Source organism: Anguilla rostrata, chromosome 16, assembly GCF_018555375.3.
Source record: "Anguilla rostrata isolate EN2019 chromosome 16, ASM1855537v3, whole genome shotgun sequence".
Lineage (NCBI taxonomy): Eukaryota > Metazoa > Chordata > Actinopteri > Anguilliformes > Anguillidae > Anguilla > Anguilla rostrata.
This window is the reverse complement of record NC_057948.1, coordinates 27,507,388-27,532,357: the sequence shown is the minus strand read 5'-3', so window position 1 is coordinate 27,532,357 and position 24,970 is coordinate 27,507,388. Positions and strand designations below refer to the sequence as shown.

Genomic DNA, 24,970 nt, shown 5'->3' with positions numbered 1-24,970 from the left:
CATGAACCCAGGCCTGCTACAGTAAGCCTGATGAATGGAACAGAACACTGGAACTGCTCTAGATGAAGGTATGGAAAGGATGGGCCAGTGCTGTGGGAAAAGGAACATTTAGGATGTTACTGTGGTGCTATTACTTTTTTGATTAGACAAAAAAGAAAAGAAAGAGAGAGAGAACAAGAATGGAAGAGAATTCACAATTCACTGAGGGACAGTGTGGCTGTTTTCAGATCCCAAAGAGATGAGCATGAACAGTCTTTTTCAGCCCCAGAGCCAGAAATATTCACTGTTGATTAGTGAAAATGGATTAAACTTTTATGAACAACAGCATGCAGAATTTCCCCAGAAACGCTATTTAGTATCCAGGTTCAGTGATTTGGCCTCCTGGCCCCCATGCAAAACACAGCTGCTCTTACTGTTGGAGCAATTTCACTTCAATCGAAGATCAGCCATTTGTTTTTGTCATTTCCCTTCAGTCTGGCTCAGCCCAATGATGTTCCATTCAATTTGGCAAGACTGCTAATACAGAGGTTTTTAATCTGTCAAGAAGAGCAGCAACACAAGTGAAAACTAGGATCTACTTTTTTTTTACAATGGCCACACATTTAGTGCCCTGTGATGTGCACTTATGTGATCTGTACAAATTATTTTTATAAACCAGACTGGTCAAAAACCAGGCATCTGACAACCCTAACGCACACGCAAACGCAAACGCACACACACACACACACACACACACACACACTAAAGCTCTCCTTCTGAAAGGACAAAACCCTCAATAATGCAGTATCTCGGCTTTGTTCACTTGATCTTTACTTTTGTTTTAATCCACTCCTTTTATAATCTTGAACTGAGCCACTGTAAAGAAATGGTTTCACTGAAATGTTAATTCCAAGTTTTTATACATACAGAACAATGATAAAGTTTTGGGAGAGTATTTACAGAACACCTACGTGGGCACTTTCATGGAAGAGAGACATTCAGTCAACCTCATTTATTAGGCACATGGGGTTGTGCAATCCATCTACCTTGTGATCATGTGTCATCACATTTTTATCTAATCTTGTCAATCCTTGACTTTCTTGGGCAGCTTCTCAAGCAACTTCTTCGTTGCCTTTTCCTGTTGGGCAATCTCGTCTGTTTACGCCCATAGTTACACCGAAGTGAAATCCAATTAGAGCTTCCTAGACATATGGAAGCACTAAAAGACATCCCCAGACCATCCGTTGGACAACCTTTCAAACAGCACATTGACTCAGACAAACACTCAGGGAGGATCTAATGGACTTTACACTACATTCTCCATCCGGCTGTTCCCTGGTAATGTCTGATGGTGTGTGGTAACTGTTTTACTGGAAATCGTTTTTTTTTATTTATTTTTTTTAACTCTGGTGTTGCTCATTTCATAAACAACTGCACAATGAAATCACGATTGTTTTTCCATTTGTCAACAGCAAAATGCATGAAGTGGGGGGCAATGTGTGGTGGGTAATTCCTTCTGTGTTCAATGGAGGATTTTGCAGGTAGGAGCTCATGTACCTGGGAAGTACTGTGGCATTGGAAACCTTGAACAATGTCTGCAAAATGACATATGCAATGCATCTTGAAAAACCAAAAGGTTTTCTTATGTGGAAAACAATATCAATTAGTACTGCAGACCCTAACTAGCATGTTATCTGGCTCAGTTAGGATTTGCAGTTCTAATGGTTGGCTTATGATAAGAAGACTGGAATGATCAAATAAAGAAAAATAATGCATGCAAAGATATAATGCATGTCATTTTAAAACGATTGAGCTAGAGAAACAAGCCGTGGCTCATATAGGTAACTAGCTATTCTTTTTGTTTGCATGAGTGCAGTTGAATCCATAATCATCTCAGAAACCTAAAACAGTTTTTTTAACATGTAATACTGTCTTTAGAATTTACACATTGCACAACCTGGTTAAAAGCAGAGGCCCCATCCTAACGCTGTCACCTGAGAACAGCTCCAAGAGAGGCAGAAAATTATGGGCTAGTCTCATACCTAGCCCTACTGAAAAGACATAGAAAAGGGTAGATGGACCAATACCCTTCTGTAGTTTTGAAGTGCTTGAATTATAATTAGTTCCAAATGTGGAAAGGGAGCTATTGTGTTCTCTTTGGCTCCCTTATAATGTCAAGCAATAATTGAAAGTTATTAATATGCTAGAGGATTCATGAAAATTTTATTTTTTTGTTTGTTTGTTTTGGTTTATCCACACAATACAGGCAGACTCTCTCAGCACACAGGCTCGGAGCAAGCGTCTTGTGCCTGATGTAGAAACTGTGAATCATCTTGGTGTGAAACATGTAGACTTGGCAGTGGCATGAACTGCAGGCATTCAATGGTGTGAAAAAGGATTATCACATCGCCATCATCCTCGTTGTCTATACATCGTTGCTGTGCAATTTTTGTACTTCAAGTTAGCATTGGCCATGCTCCAAATTTTATCACTTAATATTCCTGTTAAGAGAGATTTTCTTTGGTAAAATAGTTTTAATTTAGGCTCAATATCAGTCTTCCTGAGAAGAAAAGCAACAAGAAAATCCAAAATTATGTCTATTAGGACTTTAAAATCATTTATCATTAAAATCCCAAAGTCACATGAGTCATGAGTCCTGTGTTTTGGTTTGTTTGGGAGGAATTCACCACACATTATTGTTGCACTTAACATGAGATCCTACAAGCTGAGTGTACATGATCTTGGGAAGCGTTGACAAAGTATATCTGCCTTCACTGAGGAATGTGTGTAGTGAGAGGTAGGACGCTACAAGTTGGAGACTGAGAGTTAGCCTGCATGTTGGTGCCAAACACAGACGGATCTGCCATCTATTAGGTAGCATGGCCCTAATGGCCTTCCCAGCTGTGGTGGAGATTTTAAGTGATTTACCGGCACCTTTCCACACTACAGGCCCCACAGGGGTGTACCCCCATTTCCTATGCTGATGTTATTTAGGGTCCCCTTGAGACCCCGTAATCACATATTTACTTGTTGTCCCATCAACTCCCTAACTCCCAAATGCCAACCTTCCTCCTCCAACTTCACGCACGCACGCACGCACGCACAGTTCTGTGCTGCCGCCTCATTGCCTCCGCCAGAATAAGGTCATGTCATGTGCTGTAGAAAGACTCATTCCCTGTGAAGGCGGTGGCTCTGCACCCCTGCTCACTGTTGCAGTCATAGTCCAAGCCTTTAGACTCCATCTGAACATAGCCACGGCGTATTATATTCTCAAAGACGAAAATGATGCAAGGAGAGTAAGCCACACCCACTCCATCAAATGATAGTTCCTCAGTCAGCCTGTGCCGTTCCAAACACTTGTTAATGGTAATGAGATAAATCCACAAACACATCTGAACTGTCGTTTATATCGCTTCATCTTGACTTTCTGTACTTGAACCAAGCCCACTCACCCAGAGGGTGTACAGTGGTCCCATGGTGAACTCTTGCAACAACAGACATTTGCATAATATTCCTCATATTTTCCAAAAGCTAGAAATTCTCCCACACACCCTTCATTTCCTGAATTATCAACTGTAAAACAAAATCTGCTTTCGATTTTCATTCTGTGTATAATGATTTCAATCTTTCGTGGTTTGAACTGTGCATTCTTCAACCAGTCTCCTATATCCAAACACCGCATAAACACAATTCCCTCACAAATAAAAATAACTCAATGGCTGTCACCAAAACCTTAGCAGAGCCCCAACTTTAACTTGAGTTTGTCCCAGAGCAGGGTAGATATTGTAACAGTGGGCAATGGAGCAGGGCTCAAAAGCAAAGCAGATATTTTGGACAGTGGAGCAGGGCCCCAGAGCAGAGCTCTGATATCGTGACAGAGGAGCAGGGCCCCAGAGCAGAGCTCTGATATCGTGACAGAGCAGCAGGCCCCAGAACAGGGCTCTGATATTGTGATGGTGGATAAGAGCCCCAGAACAGAGCTCTGATATTGTGACAGTGGAGCAGGGCCCCAGAGCAGAGCTCTGGTATTGGGACAGTGGATAAGAGCCCTATAACAGAGCTCTATTGTGAGAGAGGAAAAGAGCCCCAGAACAGAGCTATTTGATATTGTAACAGAGGAGCAGGGCCCCAGAGAAAAGTCCAGAGGCTGAATGTAGTACAGATGGGGTGCTCAGATACACTGGACAGGGTCTGCAGTAAAGCCTCATTAACTCCCATCAAAAAGCAGGATAAAACAGCCAGTGGGTGCATAGTGAGATGACTGGTCTTGCTCTAAATTTTTGGTACAAAGACTTTATCCAAATAATTATAAAACTTCCAGGAAAATGGTTACCAAGTCCAAGACTAATGTTGATTAGACGTTGCTCTCAGAGAAAGATATTGGCAAGTGACCTTCATATAAAAATTACAGGCAAAAATTTATGGTCTTGAATTTCACTGCATGATTTGGATACCAACCAATGGATGGCAAACTATACAGTGCTGTCAAGTGCAATTTTACAACAGTGTTGGGTTTTATAAAAGAGCAATAGATTGCCATTACAGAATATTACTGTTCTAATAATTTATATCTATCCCCATTGTTTTTAAGTGGGTCACTTGAATCGTTAGAGAGTAAAGAGCGAGTGAAAATTAAAATTTTTAAATATGGTCTAATTTGATTAATTATGTTAGCTTTCACCTCTCTTAGCAGTGTCTGAGAGTACTTTCTTCTGTGCAAGTCTGGGTAGATCTTTCCTCCGATGTCATTATATGTCGACAGAGCAGTGATGTACCAGATGCCAAACAAACCGTCACCCCCATATTTTAAAAAAAGCTCCCCACATGGCTTTTAGTGGTGTAAAGTCAAAAGTAAAAATCTAAAAAGTTAAACTGAAAACACAGAAAACATATGTCTATATTTTACAAAAAACTTGTGCGTTCAATCCATGAAAAAAAATAACATCTTCAGTGGAGACATGAGTGCAATGTAGATACATTGTTCTTCAGTCATTACGTGCAACAGCTTGTCAATAAACTCTGAACTATAAGGCAGAACAAATGCTTAGGCAGGATGTTCCTCGATGAAGGCTTGCAATTTGCTGCTGTGGGTTACACAGGAACAGAAAGTATCTATAGGTATCTATACCACTATACCAGCCGCACACTGTATTATTCACTGCTAGGGCAAATCGGCACACAATGAGATGTCACTAACCATGGTGAACATTGCTGCTATGCTCTTTACATATTGAAGTGAAGAGTATTGCATTAAAGTTTAATTCATATACTGTACATTCTCTTGGTTCCTCATTCACTGCAAGTGGATTGCATGGTGCTTAATGACTGCCTCATTGCAAAGTACTCATTTCAGCTAGGCCTTCAGCTTATTGAAACCCTTGAGTATGTTATTACTTTAGATGAAACTCTGACTTGAACAAGAATGCAAGATTATTGACAATGATACTGACAATGATACAACAGGTTGTGTGAACAGGCGGTTTTCAGGGATAAAATAATTTGTAGTAGTAGGTTTGTGGAGTGTGTGCTAGGCTAGACTAGACATGTGACTTATAGTCTTCAATTCTAATGACTGGTTGTGTTGAACATGTGGCGAAATCTGTACTCAACATGTAATCAAGCTGTGTATGACATCTCAGTTTACTGAACCATTTCTCAAACTAACCGCTCTCTGGAACACAATGTTGTGGCTTCCATGTTACAAAATAAAGATGGGGCATTTCCTCATTCTTTACATTTCAGTATGCTGTTGAACAACATGGAGCAGATAGCATTGTGAGTGTTGCCATGAAACACTCTCACTGCAGAACATGCAAACAAGAACTGATTGTACATCACTTAACTCTAAGATAACACTCATTGACAAACAAGCAAAATTTTGTTTCACAATTACTATGGTTTGTCTGTCTTTCCGGTGCTCAAACATATCCAACTCTAAATGAAAATCTCTATACGTTATACATACATATTATTTCAACTGATTTATGCATTGGTAGGTCTAAAAGAAAAGAAAAAAAGGTGAACTGGAAATCATGACCAAATTACCCAGTACTAATGGAGAAGCTTATTCACATTTAGAAGTATAATTTCAATTAGAAGTATAATTACTGAATGTTTTCTTGTCCTGAAGGAAATGGAAAGAAGAATTTAAGAAAACTATGCAGGTTTTTATTAAAGTGAGAAATCATCCATTTAAATGGAATCCTGTTTAATCTCATGTTTATATGATTAGTTTGGGTCAAACCAGCCAGATGTAACTTTAAACATTTCTTTGAAGGTCATCTAATAATAATCTGCCGTGAATGTAAGCAAAATGGATCTAAGCTCCATTTCTAACATAATAAAACTGTTGTATATTTTTAATCAGTATAAATTCTCAGATCTTTTACCTCTTTTGTTCTCTGAAGTCCAGTCTTATGTCATGTGATCGCCTCAATTGGCCTACAACAGCTGATTTAGATTGGGCCTACTCAGTTTGGATGTGAATGTCAATCACTAAGAGGACAAAGGTGCAGCTGATTCAGTCTCAGAGTTTGGGAGGAGTCACAGCACAAGTGTGCATTTGGGATCATCTGACCTATGCAGTATGAATGACTTTAGTCAGTGCATCGTTTTTGTATTTTAGCAACAGTTCTGCTGAATGAAAACTGAATGGGTGAGCATATTTATGAAAACAATATTGACATATTTCTGAGAAACAGCAATAAATTACCATTTATGGGTATAAAATGTACATGCATAATAATAATAATAATAATAATAATAATAATAATAATAATAATAATAATGTATATTATTACAGTAAACATATGTACATGTCCACCCTTTCAGCTGGGGATTTGACTCCTTGGCACAGCACATTTTGTACATTGACATCCCCTCTAAATGTAACCCTCCCTGTTTCCCTGGCATGAATTCAGTGAAAATACCCATGGAGGGCAGACTATCCAATCTGCTTCTATAACAAAAAACAAAAAACAAGATATATTTCCCTTAAATTTATTTTCAAACTGTGCAAACTTAATAAAAAATAAAATAAAAGCTTAGCCATCTGTATAAAAACAACACATCACACACTATAAGGCACTTTCACAACAGACACATTTACAACAGATACCTTAAGAAAAGACTTATATAATAAAAAAGACCTTTAGAGTATTTACACAATGCAGATTTCAGCAGCTGTACAAAAAAGTGAATGAAGTTTTCTCCCAGATTCCCCAAGCAGTTTAAACTGGACACAGCAAAAAGGACTGAGGTAGCCATTAAAGGAGCAGAAGGGGAAAGTTAACTAGTCTCTACCATAATTCTAGCCCAGAGGAATGAAAGATAATGTAATAGAAATGACTCCCCCCCTCACCCAATTTCAACTCTTGTTTCTGGCAAAAAGGGCTAAGGCAAATAAATACAAAAAATTCAAATTTTCAGAATTCACTGACCATGGCCTCCTGCATATAACTTGCTCAGCATTATGCCTATTAGATAAGTACCATTGGATTTATTTGCTGTGTGTGAGTGATTTAAATTGATCCACATTGGGCACTGTTTTTATTTCCCTCATTGTTTTCAAAAGCATGAACTGTAACTGAAGTTGCAAATAAAAAGCCCTTAGCTTTTTATGCTGGATTGAGTATGACATACATTCAGAGATTTGTCCAGAATGTGAGGTATGAGTATCAGAAAACAATATAGTTCATGATAAATTGTATAGTAAATTAAACAAAGGCCCCTTTGTGGGGGATGTACTGTAATGGGCTTAAATGAAGAGAATGTTATCTACATGCAGGCTAATTCTGATACATAATGAACATTAATAGTGTGGACTTACGTTAATTTGGATGACGCCAACATTATGTAAAATAATGATTAAGCTAATAAATGAACAACAATCCTCTAATTTTCCAGAGCAGAACATTTTTTTTGCACCCAAAGTCTGCAGAATATTGATACTTGAATACACACCAGCATACCTGTGTACTAGCTACATTTAGTCACAGTAGAGGAATGCCACCTCTACTCTGCCTGGTAAATTTCTGTATTAGTTTGTCTGCTATTGAACACAACAGAATAAACCCAATTAGATCTCTCTTGCACACACTGCCGTTTAAAGACCATGATCTGTCTGCCATTAAATAAAAAGTAAGAGAAGCTTAAGTCAAAACTGAAGCAGAAAACAGCTTCAAAAACACATAGAATATTAAAAGGGCATTGGCATCAGCCATTGAAAAAGTAGCAAATTGAATATGTACAAAATGATTAAGCACAAGTGTGATCAATATACAGTACGTTCCTGTGTATTAAAGACATAAAATAAGAAGCATTTAATTTTAGCCTACATTTCAAGACGGATATAATCAGCACTGCTGTTAAATACGTCATTGATAATATATAGAATTTTAAATTCTTACTCATGAACACAAATAGCAACAACTGTAGGTTATACACAAGAAGCAAAACTACCATTTCCTCCTGCATCGTGGACTACTCGCTATTGATCTATTGATGATTAGTGGATGAGATAACTGTGAAGTTCAGCTTTGAATGTCTTTGGGCTTTTCTCGTCAAGCACACCCTCTCCTGATTGGGCAAACCATGTCAACAATAACCTTTTCATTGGCTCATAATGGGTAGGTATGTGCCGTGTGCTGAAGGAAAACAACATGACCCTTGACTGCGAGCGGGTGAGATGGATCTGAGCAGTTGCCGTGGCACCATCATTTGGGGAATTCCTGTTTTTTGGGCAGTTCTCCCACGTCCCCGGGTCGGCTGGTGGAAAAAATTCCTTACTCTCTCACAGCAAAGACACGGAAGGAGCCTCCCTCTGGACTGCTCTTACTACAAAAAGACAAGAGAGGATAATTATGTGGCCGGTCCTTCTAATCTTATTAACCAGGGATGTCCAATCTTAAAGGCCAGTGCGTGCAGATGTTTTGTTTTAGCCCAGCACTACAACACCTGATTTAACTTTTTAACTAATCGTGGTCTTCAATCAAGAAGAAGAATCTTAGTCTTAGTCTGGGCTAAAACAAAAATCTGCACCCACACTGGTCCTTGTCAGATAAGAACGGACACTCCTGTAACAAACAGGTACAGTTTAGTTTTTCCTTGCCTTGTTTTTTTTTTTTGCTTGCTGGTATTCAGTAAAAATATACAAATATATATATTGCATTTGATGACACACCAAAGCACAAAGAAATGTTACTTCAAATACTTGTGAATATTATTGGTTTCAGTGCTGAAAGTATTTTTATTCATTACAAAAGGGAAAACTAAGTTATAAAACAGATTTTGTTGAAGCATTTAACAAAGCAAATGACTGAGCCATAACACACATACCTGTAATTCATGAGTAGTTACTACCTCATAGTTATTTAAGCTGTACTCCATTCTATACACCACTACTGAATATTGTGCTTGGCTGCCTCGCCTGTTATTATTCATTTTTTAAATACTCGTGATGCTTTGCCACATCCAGAAATGTTTCAGAGCAGCAACCCTACTGGCACCAGATATACCCTAATTACATACCATCACACATTACATTTTCCACCCACTTGAAACTGGAGAGGGGGCAATAATGTCCTTTTTAATAAGGTTTTGCCTACATGGGTGGCTAACCCTGTTTTCTCAAAGCTGGATCATCAAAAAGAGCAATATGCTTGAGTTTGCCTCAGCAAACCTCAGTTTTGAGAAGGCGGTTCACTGCCATTGACTTGCCAGAGAATTATCTGCAAATCCCTGCGTGGCTTCAGAAACAAAGCGGCATTCCGTATTAAGGAATTAATATGATTAAAAGTAAAGTAGATTTCATCACATGTAATTCTGCCCGTGCGTAAGGCCAGGGTAAAAGAGGAGGGATGGGGAAAGGGTACCTCTCTGACTGGATTCCATTCTTCAGTGTGCCCACATAGCCCTTCTTTTTATCCAGGGCCAGGACATCCACATAGCCCCCGCTGGCTTTGATCACCCCGGCATGGATGGCTGCCCGGCAGATACTGGAGCTCTGATGGAAGGGAGAACAGGAGAGAATCATCAGCTCCACTGCACACACACACACACACACACACACACACACACACACACACACACACACACACACACACACACACACACTCACACACACACACACATTCATTCATACACATAAACAAAGACACACACACACATTCATTCATCCGCATAACCATAGATACACACACACACATTATTAATATACTAATAATAATAATATAGGAAATCCCTGCTGTCATAGAAAGATTAGAGTGTGAATCATTATACAAGACTAAAAAGTATAAATGCCCAGAAACTTTAGGACACAGCACGCTGGGCTAGGATAAAAAATAAAAAAAAAAAAAAATCAGGGTCTCTCTAAACACAGCTGTTCAAGCCCAGGGGTTGTGTGTGCACCAGCAAGACATCCAACAGACACGTGCTGTTCCACTATCCTGATATTCCCCTCATCTCCCCACCATCCTCCCCTGGAGTGCACGGGCCTCTGGTCTAAACGCCTTACCAAAAATCCTTCAGCCCTGCTGGAACGCAGCCAACTGCCTTAACCCCCGCCAGCCTTACAGTGTCTGCCGTACCCCCAGCTGCACCTGGTGTATCCATCTCTGCTGTACGTTGTTTTGCATTCTTTCGACCAGAGGGAAGCAAGCGCTCTATGCGAACCCTGGAGTCTGTCCCGGCCTGAACTCTCAAAAAATAGGTGAAATTCAGATGCGTCCGAGCCTGTGTGTAAGCGCTCTGATGTGTGGCCAGGAAGACGAGATCGCCGCGCTTCACGGTGCAGCTCTTCTGACGGAAACAAAGCCTGCTTCACAACCACTTTTCTCCTCCTTTCATCTCAGGATATGTTCTAGGCCGCAAAAACCTGGTCCAGGATCAGTTTACTAATCCAAGGCCCGGCCATTTTGAGTAAAAGGTGGACAGTGAGCCCGGATAAGGCAGGGAGCCGTGTTGACTGAAGCAGCCGCCACACGACACACAGCTCAGCGCTGTTGTCTGGCGAGAGAGGCAGCCCAACCCCCCCCCCCCCCACCCCCCCCAACACACATTCCCCCCACCCAAGCACCCCGGTCACCCCCTCCCCCCCTCCCCTGTGCTCCCCTGAGCCAACAGAGCCTCCAGCCAGGAGCACAAGCACATCCGTACTGCCCCAGTTATGCATGACTCAGTCCGGCCACTCCTGACACACGGGTCAGCAGGGAGTCTCTGCCAATACCACAAGCCCTTCTATACTTCAGCCAATCCGTGTTCGCACTCTCGCTCAGTCGCGTTTGTGTGATCATTTTATACCACCATGACCTCGGTGGCAGTGAGCCGTTCTCTGCTAGGAATCATCCCACAGATCTGAGGCAGATCGATACTCACGTCTGAGTAGAAGACGTTTCCCACAACAGGAGCCCAAAGAGACGGCTGATTCTTGCAGTCGTCAGGACAGAGCACTCTGAGGACAAACACAGAGAATATGGTCACATGGACTGCGAGGTCATTAGTTTCTTCTTTTGCACTGAAGGCTCACTGGCCTGAGAGCATAAAATGTTTACTCTCAAAAAGGATGTGTTAATATAAAGTTATTATATTATATGCTATTTATGTGCTACTTTTTAAAGCAGACTGTGCTGTCTTTAACTAGACATGGAGGTGTGCTAAAAATGATTAAATTCCTTGTTTTGAGAGTATAGTATAGCTCTGCACAGATATGTTAAAAACAACACATAGTGTGTCATTTTTAACACATATCCATGTGCAGTTAAGGACAACACATTTTGAGTTACTTTAGTCTCCCTTTGAAACACATACATTGTATGTTTGTAACACAAAAATATGACAACACATTTGACGCAAAATGTGTTGAAAGTAACACAAAAGTAGTAGCAAGAAAAGTGTGTTGGACATGAACACATCTTTTTGGAGAACATAGTGCTGTTCATTGTCCTTATCTGCTCCATCAGTGTCTAACTTCCCAGGAACAAAGGATTAGAAGAAGCATATTTTGTTTAATTATGGTTTTCAGCATTGGCCCACAGCCTTAATCCTTTAATTTGAGGTTTTAAAACTGAAAAGTAAATCTCTTGTTTTCCAACTTCCTTCACTTAGTACGTCAACATACATGATGCAAAATAAGGCACCTTGGGCAGTTGACACTTGGCTTCTCAAAGGGGCAGATTTCAGCCACAGTGGCATAGCAGTCCACAGTCCGTTCTGTTGGGAAAAGGCCTGTGTTACATAGAATTCAGAAAAAGTATTCAAACTGAAAGACAACGTGTTTTAAGAGATTTTCAAACCTTCCATTTTTGCCACGACAAATGCATTTCCAGGCTTGAATTTACTGTGAAGAGAAAAAAGGATGCTTAAGCATTCGGCATAATATAGCAGTTTATATTTCATATTTAACTCATCTAAATTTTTGAGCTACGTGACAGCCATAAAAAAAGTCCCTAGACATTTAAGGGCAAAAAAGTACCTTAAGGATTCAATCCCATTTTTCGTTGCTTTGATGAAGAATGGGAGCCTTTCTTTCCTTGTGATGTCTACCAGACCGCCATTGTTATCGATTACCCCATAGTGGATTGCAGCACGGCAGATGCTTGATTGCTGAAACATTGAAAAAGCAGGTTTCCACAGAAACAAATGAACAGATGTTGTGCATTCCTCACTTCCTTCCACATCATGTCAAATCAAAAACAACACATCGCCTCGTTTCACTTCATTCCCAAATTTAGAATGTCCAATCGCAATTAAATCCTGTCCCCCTGCAACATCTTCTGCCAATCAAGCATGCACAGTCTTTGCACCAGAGGACTGAACTTCCTCTGCAGCTGCGGTGGTCAGTTTGCAGGTGTTCGCTCGAACAGTGTAGCAATAGTTGCACAACTGAAACCATCTTTCTTTGGGCAATACTGTGGCTGTGCATCACATTTGTGAAGCAACGTTTACACTCAGCATGTAACCTGAACGCTGTATCATGACATTGTTACTAAATACATGCTCTGCCATGGTGCTTGAAGTAACAGACTTACCACATCGTAAAAGGCAGTCCCCCACACTCTGCCCTTCTGGTTCAGACAGTTAGCGGGGCAGTTATATCTGTGGGGAGGAAGAAGGTTGTTATTGAGTGGGCAGTACAACCCAGAGCAGTGAGAGCTATCAGAGCGCTAAGACCAGGCTGACTGACCTGTTGCATGTTGCTCCTTTGCACCTGTCACGCATTCTGGTTTGACACTTAACATTCTGAGCTGTTAAAAAATAAAAATATTATTATTATTATTATTATTATTATTATAATAATAATAATAATTATTATTATTATTATTATTACATATTATTACGAATTACATTAAAATTACAAAATTACATAACTTGATAATGCAAACCCTGCGTCTTCTTCACTTTATGTCAGAAACACAAAGGTTCTAACAAATCTCAAGTCAGGCTTTAGTTTGATATCCTTAGTTTTACTAAAACAGGGATACTCCCTGCCTTCCATCGCCACTCACCAAGGAAGGCGCTGTCAGCAGGCTGGGGTGTGCTGGCTTTGGGCCCCGAGGGCTGCCTAGCTCTAGGCTTGGCCTTTGGTTTGGGGGACGGTTTTGTGGTGGTGGTGTGGGGCTGCACTGGAACCTGAGCCATCTCCACCTCGTTCATATCTTCAGTCTCAGGGCGACGAGGTGCCACGGGGCTTTCTGTGAAGGGTGTGGGGGGGGGGGGGGGGGGGGTTCAGGTCATTTTGATTCACTTCCTCAGTTTATCAATGTCTGATAATGTGAATCGCGGCCTCATTATAGCACAACAGAAATTACAAATCCACAGTGAAGGGCTCACCATTGAAGCAGAGGTTTTCCCTGCAGCCACCTCCGTAACTAGGTGGACACTGGGAACAAGGACGACCATGTTGGTAGGGGGCCTCTCCAATCCAGTTCCCCCTGATGAGGGACACATTGATCAGCACAGTTCAGCCTGACTGAGTACATCACCCAACAAGTGAGTACATTTATATTCTCTACGCACTATATCAGGCTGCTAAGAAATTCTACAGATGAAAGTTTTCTCCATTGCCGTGATGTTAAGAAAATAATTATAAATGTCTGGGAGAGAATAGCCATGTGATTCCATGATTTTATTTCCCTTTCTTCATAATTTCTCAGTCTTGCTTTCTGCTGGTTGCTGTGACCTCATTATGTCAGCGCAAAATTACTTCATAAACTGACACTTCAAATTATAAGTCTAACGCACAGCTGGAAACACAAAAGGTGACACATGAGTATGGAATTGTGCACCAGAGAGCAGAGGAGAGCAGCTGAAGGAGGATGGAAGGCGAGGAGGAGAGGAAGAGGAGGAGAGACGTCTTACTTCGGGGAATAGTTGCAGACCAAGTAGACCGAGTTCTCCCAAACATCACCCCAGACATCCATCTTGGGACACACGTGCACCGCACACCCCACTCTAGTAGTGGTGGCCCACACCAGCTGAAATCAGGCAGATAAAAATGTCTGCTTCATTATAAAGCTCCTTCCAACCTCGCTTCCCCATCAAAACTGATCTCCATTCAGTGTGCTGCACTCCATTCAGTGATTCATTGTGGATTACTGAACTGAGATCACAGTGGGAAGCTCTGTCGGTGGTGAGCAGAAATATATCATTTTACAGTTATAACTCAAATCAAAACACAGGAGCTTTTCACCGTAGCCATTTCTGTCCAAACAAATCACCATCTAGGTCTAATTCTGGAAGAGTGTCAATATCTATTTATCTTAAATATTCTTTCTATCATAATATTCTATGTTAGCTATTACACTGGGCCAGCCACTGGATGATGGGATCCCCTTTATATCCAGATTCTTCCCAAGATTTCTTCCCATTGGGGAGTTTCTTCTCTCCACCGTTTGAGTGTTTCCCTCCCCACTGGGGAGTTTTTTACTTCCTCATTTGCTCACTTTTTGGGGGTCCAGGCCAGTTTTTTTCCCCAATATTCTTTTGTATTACCACTGTCAAGTGGTACTGTCACTGTGTCTCGCTATACAAGTAAAATAAAATCAAATTGAATTGAACCTCAGTGATGATGACTTATCAGACATCTGGTGGATGAAAGTAATAAAGGTGTTAGCGCCCCACAGGCATGCAGAGAAAGCACGAGGCCAAACAGCTCACTGGAACCTTTCTCTCGCCATCTCTCACTCTTTCCAACCCTCCATCCCTGCAGAGCAGCCCTCTCCTGCAACAGGAAGCAGTGTCTGTGGCCTAACGGTGGAGACTGATTGATGAGGTCACTGGGGACCAGTGCGGAAGCTAACCTTTGGCCAGCGCCAGCACAAGCCTCCCTGCTATGCTGGGCAGGACAAGCACCGTAAGGGCCGAGATAAATATCACACCACCATAATTAATTTATAATACAGCCCTCAAAAACATGCATGAGAACCAAGTGGCGTTTAATGAAATGTCTTACACAGTACAATCTGGCCCAATATGCTGATTGAAATAGTATGATGGGCATGCATGTCATGTTAGTCACCTGTCCGACTGGATGTAATGCAATTTGATGCCCGTCATTCTTAAATTTCTATTTAAGGAATATATTCAGTCATTTACATTGTACAGTTTCAATTATATGTATTATATTGGTTGTATATATGGAATATGTTTATCAAAGTGCTGCATTTGGTGTAACGTTATCCATTTTGGGATTAGCTGGCAGTGCAGCACAATAAGACATTTACATAGATAATCCAAACCCCAGCTAGTATTCCATAAACTGTGAAGTATATTCCAAATGAGGACCAAAGTAAGTCTCCGCTTACAGGAAATTCCCTAGAATGAGGCACCTGGCTCTACTCACTCTGAAGGTGACTCAGCGAACCTGCAGCGGATGAGAGCTGCCATTAATGACTGCTCTCCCAGCTCAATTTGATCCCGAAAAGCCGCTAGGAAGTGTTTGACACCGAGAAGCTTGCTGGCCTAAAGGCAAACCCAAGAGGGGTTGAGGAGATGAAAGGCGGCGATGGGGAGATCGCACAAGGCTTTGGCCCTATTCCCTGCTTTCAGCCATCAGAAACCCACGCCAGACAGAAATATACGAAATGAGTTTCCACGTGATGACCTGGTCCCACGAGTGAACAGGACAGAGAGGTGTGAAATGTTTAGGGTTGCAAAGGTTTGGAAAATTTCTGATTCATTCCTGGAAACCTTAACTTTCCATGGGAAGTCAAGCTCGGGAATTTGGAAAAACTTGCCCAATTTCAATACAAAATGCTAGCTTATAATAGGGAATGCTTTTTGGGGGGAAATAACATAAAAGGTAAATCTTGACATGTTTTGGTTAAAATATCCCCATTAAATAGAAATTCAGATGAATCTCAACCCTGAACTTTTGTCTGCTTGACAAAACTTTTTTTAATCATTGAAGAGGATGAGGTTGGATTTCTTATCATTCGAGATTGCTTTGGAACCAGTTTAGGTATGCAATGAGAATAAATTGCTTTCTTTGTTAGAAAGAACAAGATTGGTATCTATGAATAATTTTACAATAGTAATTATCATTTTTGATAAAGGAGGTTTATTTTTGTAAATAAACAACAATGACCCAAGAATTGATTGTCAAGGTAACCCAGGTTTGTGGGTCTGATGGATTCACAGCAAAAACATTAAATACTACAGACTGGAGATTAACAACATGAATAGATGCCCAAAGCAGCTGAATTCTTGCAGAGATGGGAAGAGAACCAATTTTGGAATAGCCAAATGATTGATGGGACCAACAGCATATCTGACAGGCAATGGAGGAGAAATAACCAAGAGAAGCTCTTCTCCAAAGGTTTGTCAGACAGTCCCAATGAATCATAAATCATGACACGTGTTGTCTATCCATGCTAGCACCATGTGTACTATGTGTCTATTTGATTCATCTGTGCTCAGTTACAGCAAGGGTACTGGGGAGAACCATGGCTGTCTTCAGGAATAATATTTTCCATATTTTTTTTTATATATTTCCATATTTTTACACATATTTATACTTTCCCCAAAAAAAAAAACCTTCTGTGGTTAACATATCTTCTGTAATAGTAAAATTGTACTAAATCGTCACATCTATGATTCACACCTGCTCCCAAACCTCAGTGTTAAATTTAAATTCCCACTGTACTGTAGATCGCAGTGGAGGTTTCATGCTCAGAACCTTGCCCCTTCGCCCCTCTGTTTGATGTGGATTCTCACCTGGGTGTAGTGCGTGCACATGGGCCCGGTGCAGCGGTCGGGACACCAGGGGCTGCACTCCTCGGGGTACGGGTAAGTGTAGTCCTTGGCCTCGTCGTACCAGGCCTGGATGTGGTAGGCCGGGGAGCGGTACCTGCGGGGAGCGCTCGGCGTCAGTGAGAGCCTCTCGCCCGCTCACACAGACAGGGGCACGGCGGAAAAGTATGGAGGACCAGACAGACGCCGGGTTGTTCTCGGAGCAGGTTAAGCGCTTTCTGCTAATGAATCTGACTCTGCTCCAGCGGGCAGATGTTGGAGTTTGTTTTTTGACTCCAGCCAACATGCAAAGGTAAACAGTGCACACCAGCCTGACATACTGCATTTCTTGTGCACCTTAATATAAAACATTTCTTTTTAAGGTATCACAAAGTGCTAAATTTATCAAACAAAATGACCAGTGTAGCACTTGCCGCTGGGACTGGAAGAGAAATGAACTCTTGGAAAGGCTGCAGATTCCTGGAATACCACCTGCAGTACAAACACTTGCTGCCAAAAGCACTGTCTCATCTTCTTCCAGTACACACACTGACTGTATAGTACACATTGTGTGTGAGGTAAAGCTGAACTATTAAGCCTGCTTTGGCTACAGTTATCCACAGGACTTTCAGGCTGTTGATCTTTTGTGTGAGTGTTTGTGTGCAATGTGCGTATGGGAGTGTGAGCAATGTGGGCATGGGGTATATGCATGCTTAGTGCATGCACATGTCAGTGTGAGTATGCGTGGGGTATATGCATGCATAGTGCATGCGCATGTGAGTGTGAGCAATGTGAGTATGGGGCATGTGTATGCACATGTGAGTATGAGTGTGAGCAATGTGAGTATGGGGTGCATGGATGCTTAGTGCATGCACATGTAAGTGTGAGTGTGAGCAATGTGTGTATGGGGTGCATGGATGCTTAGTGCATGCACATGTAAGTGTGAGTGTGAGCAATGTGTGTACGGGGTGCATGTATGCTTAGTGCATGTACATGTGAATGGAATCAATGTGGGTATGGGATGCATGTATGCTTAGTGCAGATTTTGCAGCAGTGACCCTACACTCACTTGCCCCAGTGCACTGCCAGGTTCTGTCCGATAGACATGAGCAGGTCCGAGGGCCCGTGCTCCCACTTGCACTCCTGCGCCCAGGTCATGGCCGAAGCCTCCAGGTCTTCATCCCACACCTGAGGACAGGAGACACACACCTGTCACACACACTCTCCCACTGCAGCGGCGATCTGCGAAACGTGGCCTCTGTGGGCCCCGTGCTCCGGCTGGTTCAGCACCCGTGTCCACTGCCTGCCCCGTGCAGAAACCTGCAGAGAGAGACTCAAAAGAAGCAAAACATTTCTGGCAGCCAAGACAGTAAAGACGGCTGGAGTCTGGCTTTGCTCCACTGCAAACAAGTAGCAATCAGCAGATCAAATCACTTATTCATCTGCTAACCTTTTAATCTGGGCGAAAAAAAGACAGTGAAGGAGAAGTGGGGCTATGACTAGGCTCTGTCACATTCACACAGACGCTCGGTCCAGGACAGGAGTCTGGGGCTGCAGTGTCTTTCCTCCCCTCAGTAAATTTCCACGGTCTCGGTGTTCTCCCCACTTCTCCTTCCTCCTTCCTGAAGCACTGGCCATCTGTGTTTGCTGGAGCCTGGCTTTGAGGGCTTTCCATCACCCAGTTCCAGTCTTCCGCTGACTGCACTGCCCAGCTCTGTCCTTCACTCTCTCCACTCAACACACTGCTCTCCAACTCTTCTACTGTCTGTCTCATTCCCGCAGTAAGACTCTCTTTAACACTACTCTCTGACCCATAGCAGATTAGGGTGCTATAGAGAACTAAGTCACCCTGTGCTCATGCTGCAGAGATGGTTGAGAATGAATTCTAATTTTAATTCCTCCCCTCCCCCCATTGTCTCTCTCACCATGTGTTCCATGTTGGAGGCACTGGGCTGCACCTCGCCCCTCAGTTTGTTATGCAGCTGGACGATCTCCTCGCGGTCGGACCACTGGATGGCTCGCCGGGCCCTGCCGGTGCGGTTCTGGTCCGCCTCGTCCAGGTACCGGCTCAGCAGCCGCCGCAGCTCGGAGGAGTCGGGCAGGAGGAAGCCGGCCCCGGGGCGCGCGGCGAGGACCAGCAGGGCGAGGGCAGCGAGCCAGGGCATGGCAGCGTTCATCTCCCGCTCTGTCACTGGACGTCTGTGTTCCTCTCCTCCGCAGACTACAGTGGGCCGCCTGTGCGCCTCGTGCCGATCGGCTCTGTGTACACGGACCGAAGGAAAACACAGTCGGCAAAGGCCCGCAGCCCACAGAGCAGGTTTCAGAGGAGCGCGCACGCACCAGGCCAGGCGGCTTGGTGAGCAGAAGCACACACGCACCCCAGTGCCAGAAAACACCGGACAGCAAACATCACCGGCAGCGTGTCTTTCGTGGACCTTTTTAATAAATGCTAAATGAGGAGCATTAATACTTTTACAAAATACATTTTTTCCCTTCCGCATGAATTATACCAAACAAATCTGTAAACAATTTACTTGGACTCCTGTTATAATATTAAGAAGTTTTAAAACGCATGGCCACTAGAGGGAGCAGTCTCTGAGAACCACACTTGAGAAAATGATCAGTTGCACATCTACCACAAAAACAATGGCCATGTCCAAATCAGCACCCTTTCTTACTATTGAGTATGCAGGTTGTATACAACTTGTATGCTCAATAGTAGGCAAGTGTGCTGATTCAGAGGCAGCCAATGACTGAAGTTCTCCACTCCTCACTCTGAAGTATGCTCCTGCTGGGCAAGAACTTGTAGTAAAATACAGCAGTTTGCATATTACACCATGCTCTGTGGTGGGGCGCTGTCAATATTACCACAGGATTTCTTCACCTACCTGCAAGATGTGAATGTTGCAAGTGCCCAGTCTGTTGTAACATTCAACAGTGAATCACTTGCTACAATCAGCCAGGACATTAGATAATTAGATAATACTTGTCTTTTTAACTTGACTATTGTAGATACTTGCATAATGTCTTGGGATGACAATAAATGATTGTAGACCTGTGGCAATCCACCTACTTCAAATGGATGAATAAAACAATACAAGTGAGTAACTGGCTGCTGGTTTTATCAAATTTCAAAAGGGAAATGATCTACCTGTAAGCATCATAGGGCTACTCTTAAGACCCATTCATTTTCCTTAATGACACCATGGTGATTCATAATTTGTCTGGAAGGAAGGCAATCAAGTGGGTTCATGCTCCAGAGCACAAATAAAATAGCTTGATTGATTCAGACTGTAATGTGGTCTTCTATTTGACCTGATTTTTAAGTCTCCCTTGACTGATCCAAAGTAAAATGAGAGAGAAAGAAAGAAAGACAGAAAGAGTGTGTGTGTGTGTGTGAGAGAGAGAGAGAGAGAGAGAGAGAGAGAGCACCAAACGCTAACACATACAGCAAGTATGAGGTACAAACAGTATTTCCTAACACTGCAATTAAAAGCCTCAAAAGCCAAAATATCGAATATTTCTTTGCAAGACTGATGAAACAGATGTGCATGAGCCTGTGCATGAGTTTTGCTGTCTTTGTCCTCCAAACAATCTTCAGCCAGCCTTCTGCTGGGTAAAAAGAGATGCTCACAGAAAGATAAATATGCTTTCAACTCACAGAAATTCCTTCTGCTTATAAAACAGACATTTAAAAAAAAATCTCTGTAGTTATTTCATTTTGAATTGATTCACATACATTTATAATCTCTAAGAGACTCAATTTATTCAATTATTTTATAGAATCTTATATTTTTCAAAAGTTATTTAAAAAGTTATAAAAAGAGGGAAAACGTGTCCCAGTACAGAAGGTACAATTTCTCAGAGAAGCGAATTAATCGCCAGCTCAAAGTCTGAAAATTTCAGAACTTTAATTTCAATAGCTTCAATGCCAATATGATTATCCCAACCTCATGTAACCAAACGAAATATATGTATATATATATATATTTGCCATCCATTCAAAAAATGTAATTTCTTTAATTAATTCACTGAATCAGCTACAAAGCAACCTACGCCGAAATACTGTCTGAAATACGTTATTTTAAAAAAACACATCTTACCAAAGTGGGGAATCCTGTTCTCCGTGTTCTTACAGAGATTTGCCCCAAGTCCCGTTCCTGTCTCTGTGTCGGTAGGTATTGGGTTCCCCTTTTCGGCGTTGTATGGGTTAAACAGCGGAGTTACCCAATCTCTGGGTTTGCGGCAGTAGGACAAGTTTATGACTTCTGATTGACTTAAAAGCGTCTGACCAGTGCCTTTTATAGCGACGAGACCAGCTAAAGGAGACGATAAAAAATCTTAACTCGTCCCCTTAACTCCTCGACAGCCGCCCCCCTTGGCGAAGAAGGATATGTTCTTGGCAAACCCCCATACCCTGACATAGGAATTTGAGGTAAAAACGGCGGGCATCGAAACAATGGCTATAACTGTCAAGAAGCTCCGCGATTATTTTCTTTACCAACCGTAATGAATTAATTCCAAGTTTAGTATTGAATACTAACCACCAAATTTTGTGTGCAAATTATGGATGGCACGAATGTCAAAGACTAGTGGACTTCTCCTCATTTATTATTACCATATTATTATTATTATTATTATTATTATTATTATTATTATTATTATCCAATTCTTAAAGGAACAAGTGATTTGAGAGCAGCAATTAATCAAACAAGAGGGACGGCATGCTCTTTTGGACTGTCTTGTTTGGTTCAGTACATCCAAGATGTCCAATGAACAACCACCCCATTTCCAAGGAGTCTATTTTATTCAATATGAATCATAAAATCAATGTATAGTTCGCATTTCAGTCTCCCCCTCCAGATAATGGTAATCAGTGAAGCCTCAGATTAATTTTGCAGACACATACACAAACTCAGACATGTGAACTCACACTTTTTCTTTGTAGTCAAACTGGGACAGACACACGGACAGACAGGTGGGGGGACACCTACAGGACTAGCTTTTCCTCCAGGTTCTCTTCAATATAATTGCGCAGGCAACAATGAGGGATGTTTGTTTTTTGCGAGCTGGTGAACGTCAGCTGGCCTTCATTTAGCTCTATGTCAATTGAAGGACTTCTTAATGATTTCTGAGAACCTCTTACATCCAAACACTCAAAAAGTTATGACCTTCGGCACTGGAGAGTGTACAAGAGAGCCTGTTTGTCACAATGACACACAAAACCACTCTTAGTGATTTTCAGGCTGTGGATTTTAAAGCTGTCATTTAAGTCCTGAAGCAACTCTATTCCTTTAGAGGACAATTCATTTGTCCCATATTGCACTTGTTTTTGAATTTGCATTTTACAGTGGGTTGCACTTGGTTGCATGGAACAATGGGACTGAATGAACATAAAGGGAAAAGTTAAATATGAGCAGAGATAGGACACACATTTCCAGCATTACTGGACAATGGCAAAGGTGACTGCATGTCTATAACAGTAGAGAAAAGCAAGCTATAGCAAGAAGTGGCGCAAGCATAACTGTACAGTTAGCCGCTAGAATCATCATTCCTTAACAGAAGGAAATTGCAAAGAAAAAAAGTCAAGCAACAAATGTCACAATGTCCTTGGTGATTTCGTAATATACAACAGTTTTGAGTACCATAAGAAAAGAAAATGGTTCACTAGGAGAGTCCCTAAAAACCTTTCTGTGTAATAAATATTCACAATGAATTAGGCTATGATAAAAAAAAAAAATGTTATGCAAAATGTCTGATGGGGAAACCCTACTGGGGTTAAACAACACCATGCAATCAAAAAAGTCTTAGTAGATTGAGAATGATTCTTCTGCCCCAGATCAGTCCTTTTTACAAACTTTCAGCAGGGAGTCAGCAGGGACAGCCACTGGTGAGACGAGCAGATTCATATTTAGTTATGAAATCCACAGTTCCTTGCCCATCAAGATCAACTATCATTTCATTGAAGTGTCATTTTTCAGTCATTACCTTTTGGCTTAAATAACAGAGGTAGTCAGCACTTAGCTGTACAAAACAAGAGGAGCTTTCATCTTCTCCATTGATTTACAGAACAGCACGATGCATTTCAGACTATTCATAAGGCGCAGACTGTGACAAATAGAGGGGAGAGCCTCTATCCCTGCGCAAGTACTGCTCGGAAAGTTGCAGGCTTCCAGACAGATCTATGATCATGAAAAGATACGCCGCTTGAACTGGGGAATCTTTTCCCCGCCCACTTTCCTCAGCATTGGCTTTCCTACATCTCACATGTTACTAAAACCCTGTCCCAAAAAAACACTGCTCTGCGAGGCCATATTCTTTCTCTCTCCCCCTAACGAGTTGGTGGAAGCTTCCATGCTTCACTGTTCCAGCTGGAACAGAATTTATGTGCTATGTGGTGAAAAAGTGTAAGCCAAGAGGTTGCTAGGTCAGATAGTGAGGTTCCCCCCACAGATAGTTTTTTTATTCGCTGAAAGTAACAGCAGGGCTTGGATGAGGCCAACCATAGCAGAGCTGGTAAGCAGTCAGAGGAGTTTTTGAAAGTTTCGATTTATGACAAATGTGAAAATGTTCAAACTGACCTTTCAGCTGTGGGGAGGCTGTAGAAAGGCCACATTATACAACTGCAGAGCTCAATGATATCGGCAAAGGAGCTCTAAATAAAACAGCAGCTCACACTCACACTTTCTCTGTCCAGGGATCCCCCAACAAAAATGCAAACCCAGGGTAGAGACAGTTTATCACCTTCACTCTCCAGACAGGGCCCGTATTGTGCAAATGACTCATGGATTCTGGTCCATGACTGCGGTGTTTAGTCTTAGCTCAGCTGTATCAAGTTGGATAAACTCAGATATAATTAACAGAATTGTATTTATTGTGACACTCTGCATAGCAATACAGCAGTATGGAGTAAAAGCTGGAATGTCTTGAAAGATTTAAAAAAGGAAAAAAAAAACATTTTAAGCATTTTTGTTCTGTGCAGGAATTTGCCATTTCTGCATCAGGAACTATTTTAATTGAACAAACTCGTTTGATCAGAAACAAGCATATCTTTACCTGTTCTTGCAAAGAGCAGTTTACGGAACCTCTAGAGACAAAAGAATGCTTAGACTGAATTTGCAGTGCAGACATCATGGTCTCCTCGGTCTAATGCCCATCACGTACAAACAGACAGCAAACATTCAGCTGCTCGGGATGCAATGCTCAAGTTCTTGTTCTAATACAGGATGCACAGCATCCCGAAGGTGCCCATTAAGATCAACTCTGCGGCAGAGTGGCCAGAAAGGGAAACATTTTAAAAGGGACATTCCGGGACCATACGGTGCACCTTCTTCTGAGAAGGAACAATGTTCTTACAGAACAAACATGCCCCATGTTCCACTTTGAAGAGTTTGACTTTGATGAGGGAATCAGTTAAGCACCGAATGAGATCCTCTACATCTCCTATGCCCGGGGCAGCAGACAGCGGCAGTAACCAGAGCCGAGCAGAGCCCCTGTCCAGATACTTCCGCCCAAGAGAGGCCTCACACCTCCCAATTCCCCGGGATACCCCCGTACCCCACAACAGCACCATTAAGAAAGACAGGCCTCCCCCGTAACCACAGTTTATTTGGAGAAGGACCGGGGGGATCCTCAACAGTCTGGGTCAGCCAGGTCTGTTTGTTGTCGTTAGCAACCATGGGCTGTTTTGTGGAGCACCTCACAGGAGCACTTGGGACGGACGGGGGAGTCAGCAGGGGGCGAGGCCTGAGGCAGAGGCCGAAAG

General features: G+C 42.1%; 2 protein-coding genes across 4 annotated transcripts in view; both read right to left on the bottom strand.

Annotated features, from left to right (window-relative positions):
• Positions 1 to 6,462, bottom strand: part of zfhx3b (zinc finger homeobox 3b) — a 394,727-nt gene extending 388,265 nt beyond the window's left edge. For both annotated transcript variants that reach the window (XM_064312994.1, XM_064312990.1), the window contains exon 1: positions 6,369 to 6,462. The gene's annotated coding sequence lies outside the window, so the exon portion shown is untranslated. The remainder of the gene's footprint in view (positions 1 to 6,368) is intronic.
• A 500-nt stretch (positions 6,463 to 6,962) lies between these two features.
• On the bottom strand, positions 6,963 to 21,499 carry crispld2 (cysteine-rich secretory protein LCCL domain containing 2). 2 transcript variants are annotated; one of them, XM_064313554.1, is made up of 15 exons: positions 21,309 to 21,499; positions 19,131 to 19,464; positions 18,275 to 18,393; positions 17,191 to 17,323; positions 14,335 to 14,450; positions 13,807 to 13,907; positions 13,482 to 13,667; positions 13,160 to 13,220; positions 13,005 to 13,071; positions 12,449 to 12,579; positions 12,270 to 12,313; positions 12,114 to 12,186; positions 11,353 to 11,428; positions 9,852 to 9,982; positions 6,963 to 8,814 (listed from the first exon to the last, which is right to left on the bottom strand). In XM_064313554.1, exons 2-15 carry the CDS (start codon positions 19,380 to 19,382, stop codon positions 8,763 to 8,765), a joined length of 1,542 nt encoding a protein of 513 aa, XP_064169624.1. In that variant the 5' UTR covers positions 19,383 to 19,464; positions 21,309 to 21,499; the 3' UTR covers positions 6,963 to 8,762. The 2 variants fall into 2 exon arrangements, with proteins under 2 accessions (XP_064169624.1, XP_064169625.1); XM_064313555.1 differs by having other exon boundaries at positions 19,131 to 19,478; positions 21,310 to 21,497.
• Between the last annotated feature and the right edge of the window lie 3,471 nt (positions 21,500 to 24,970).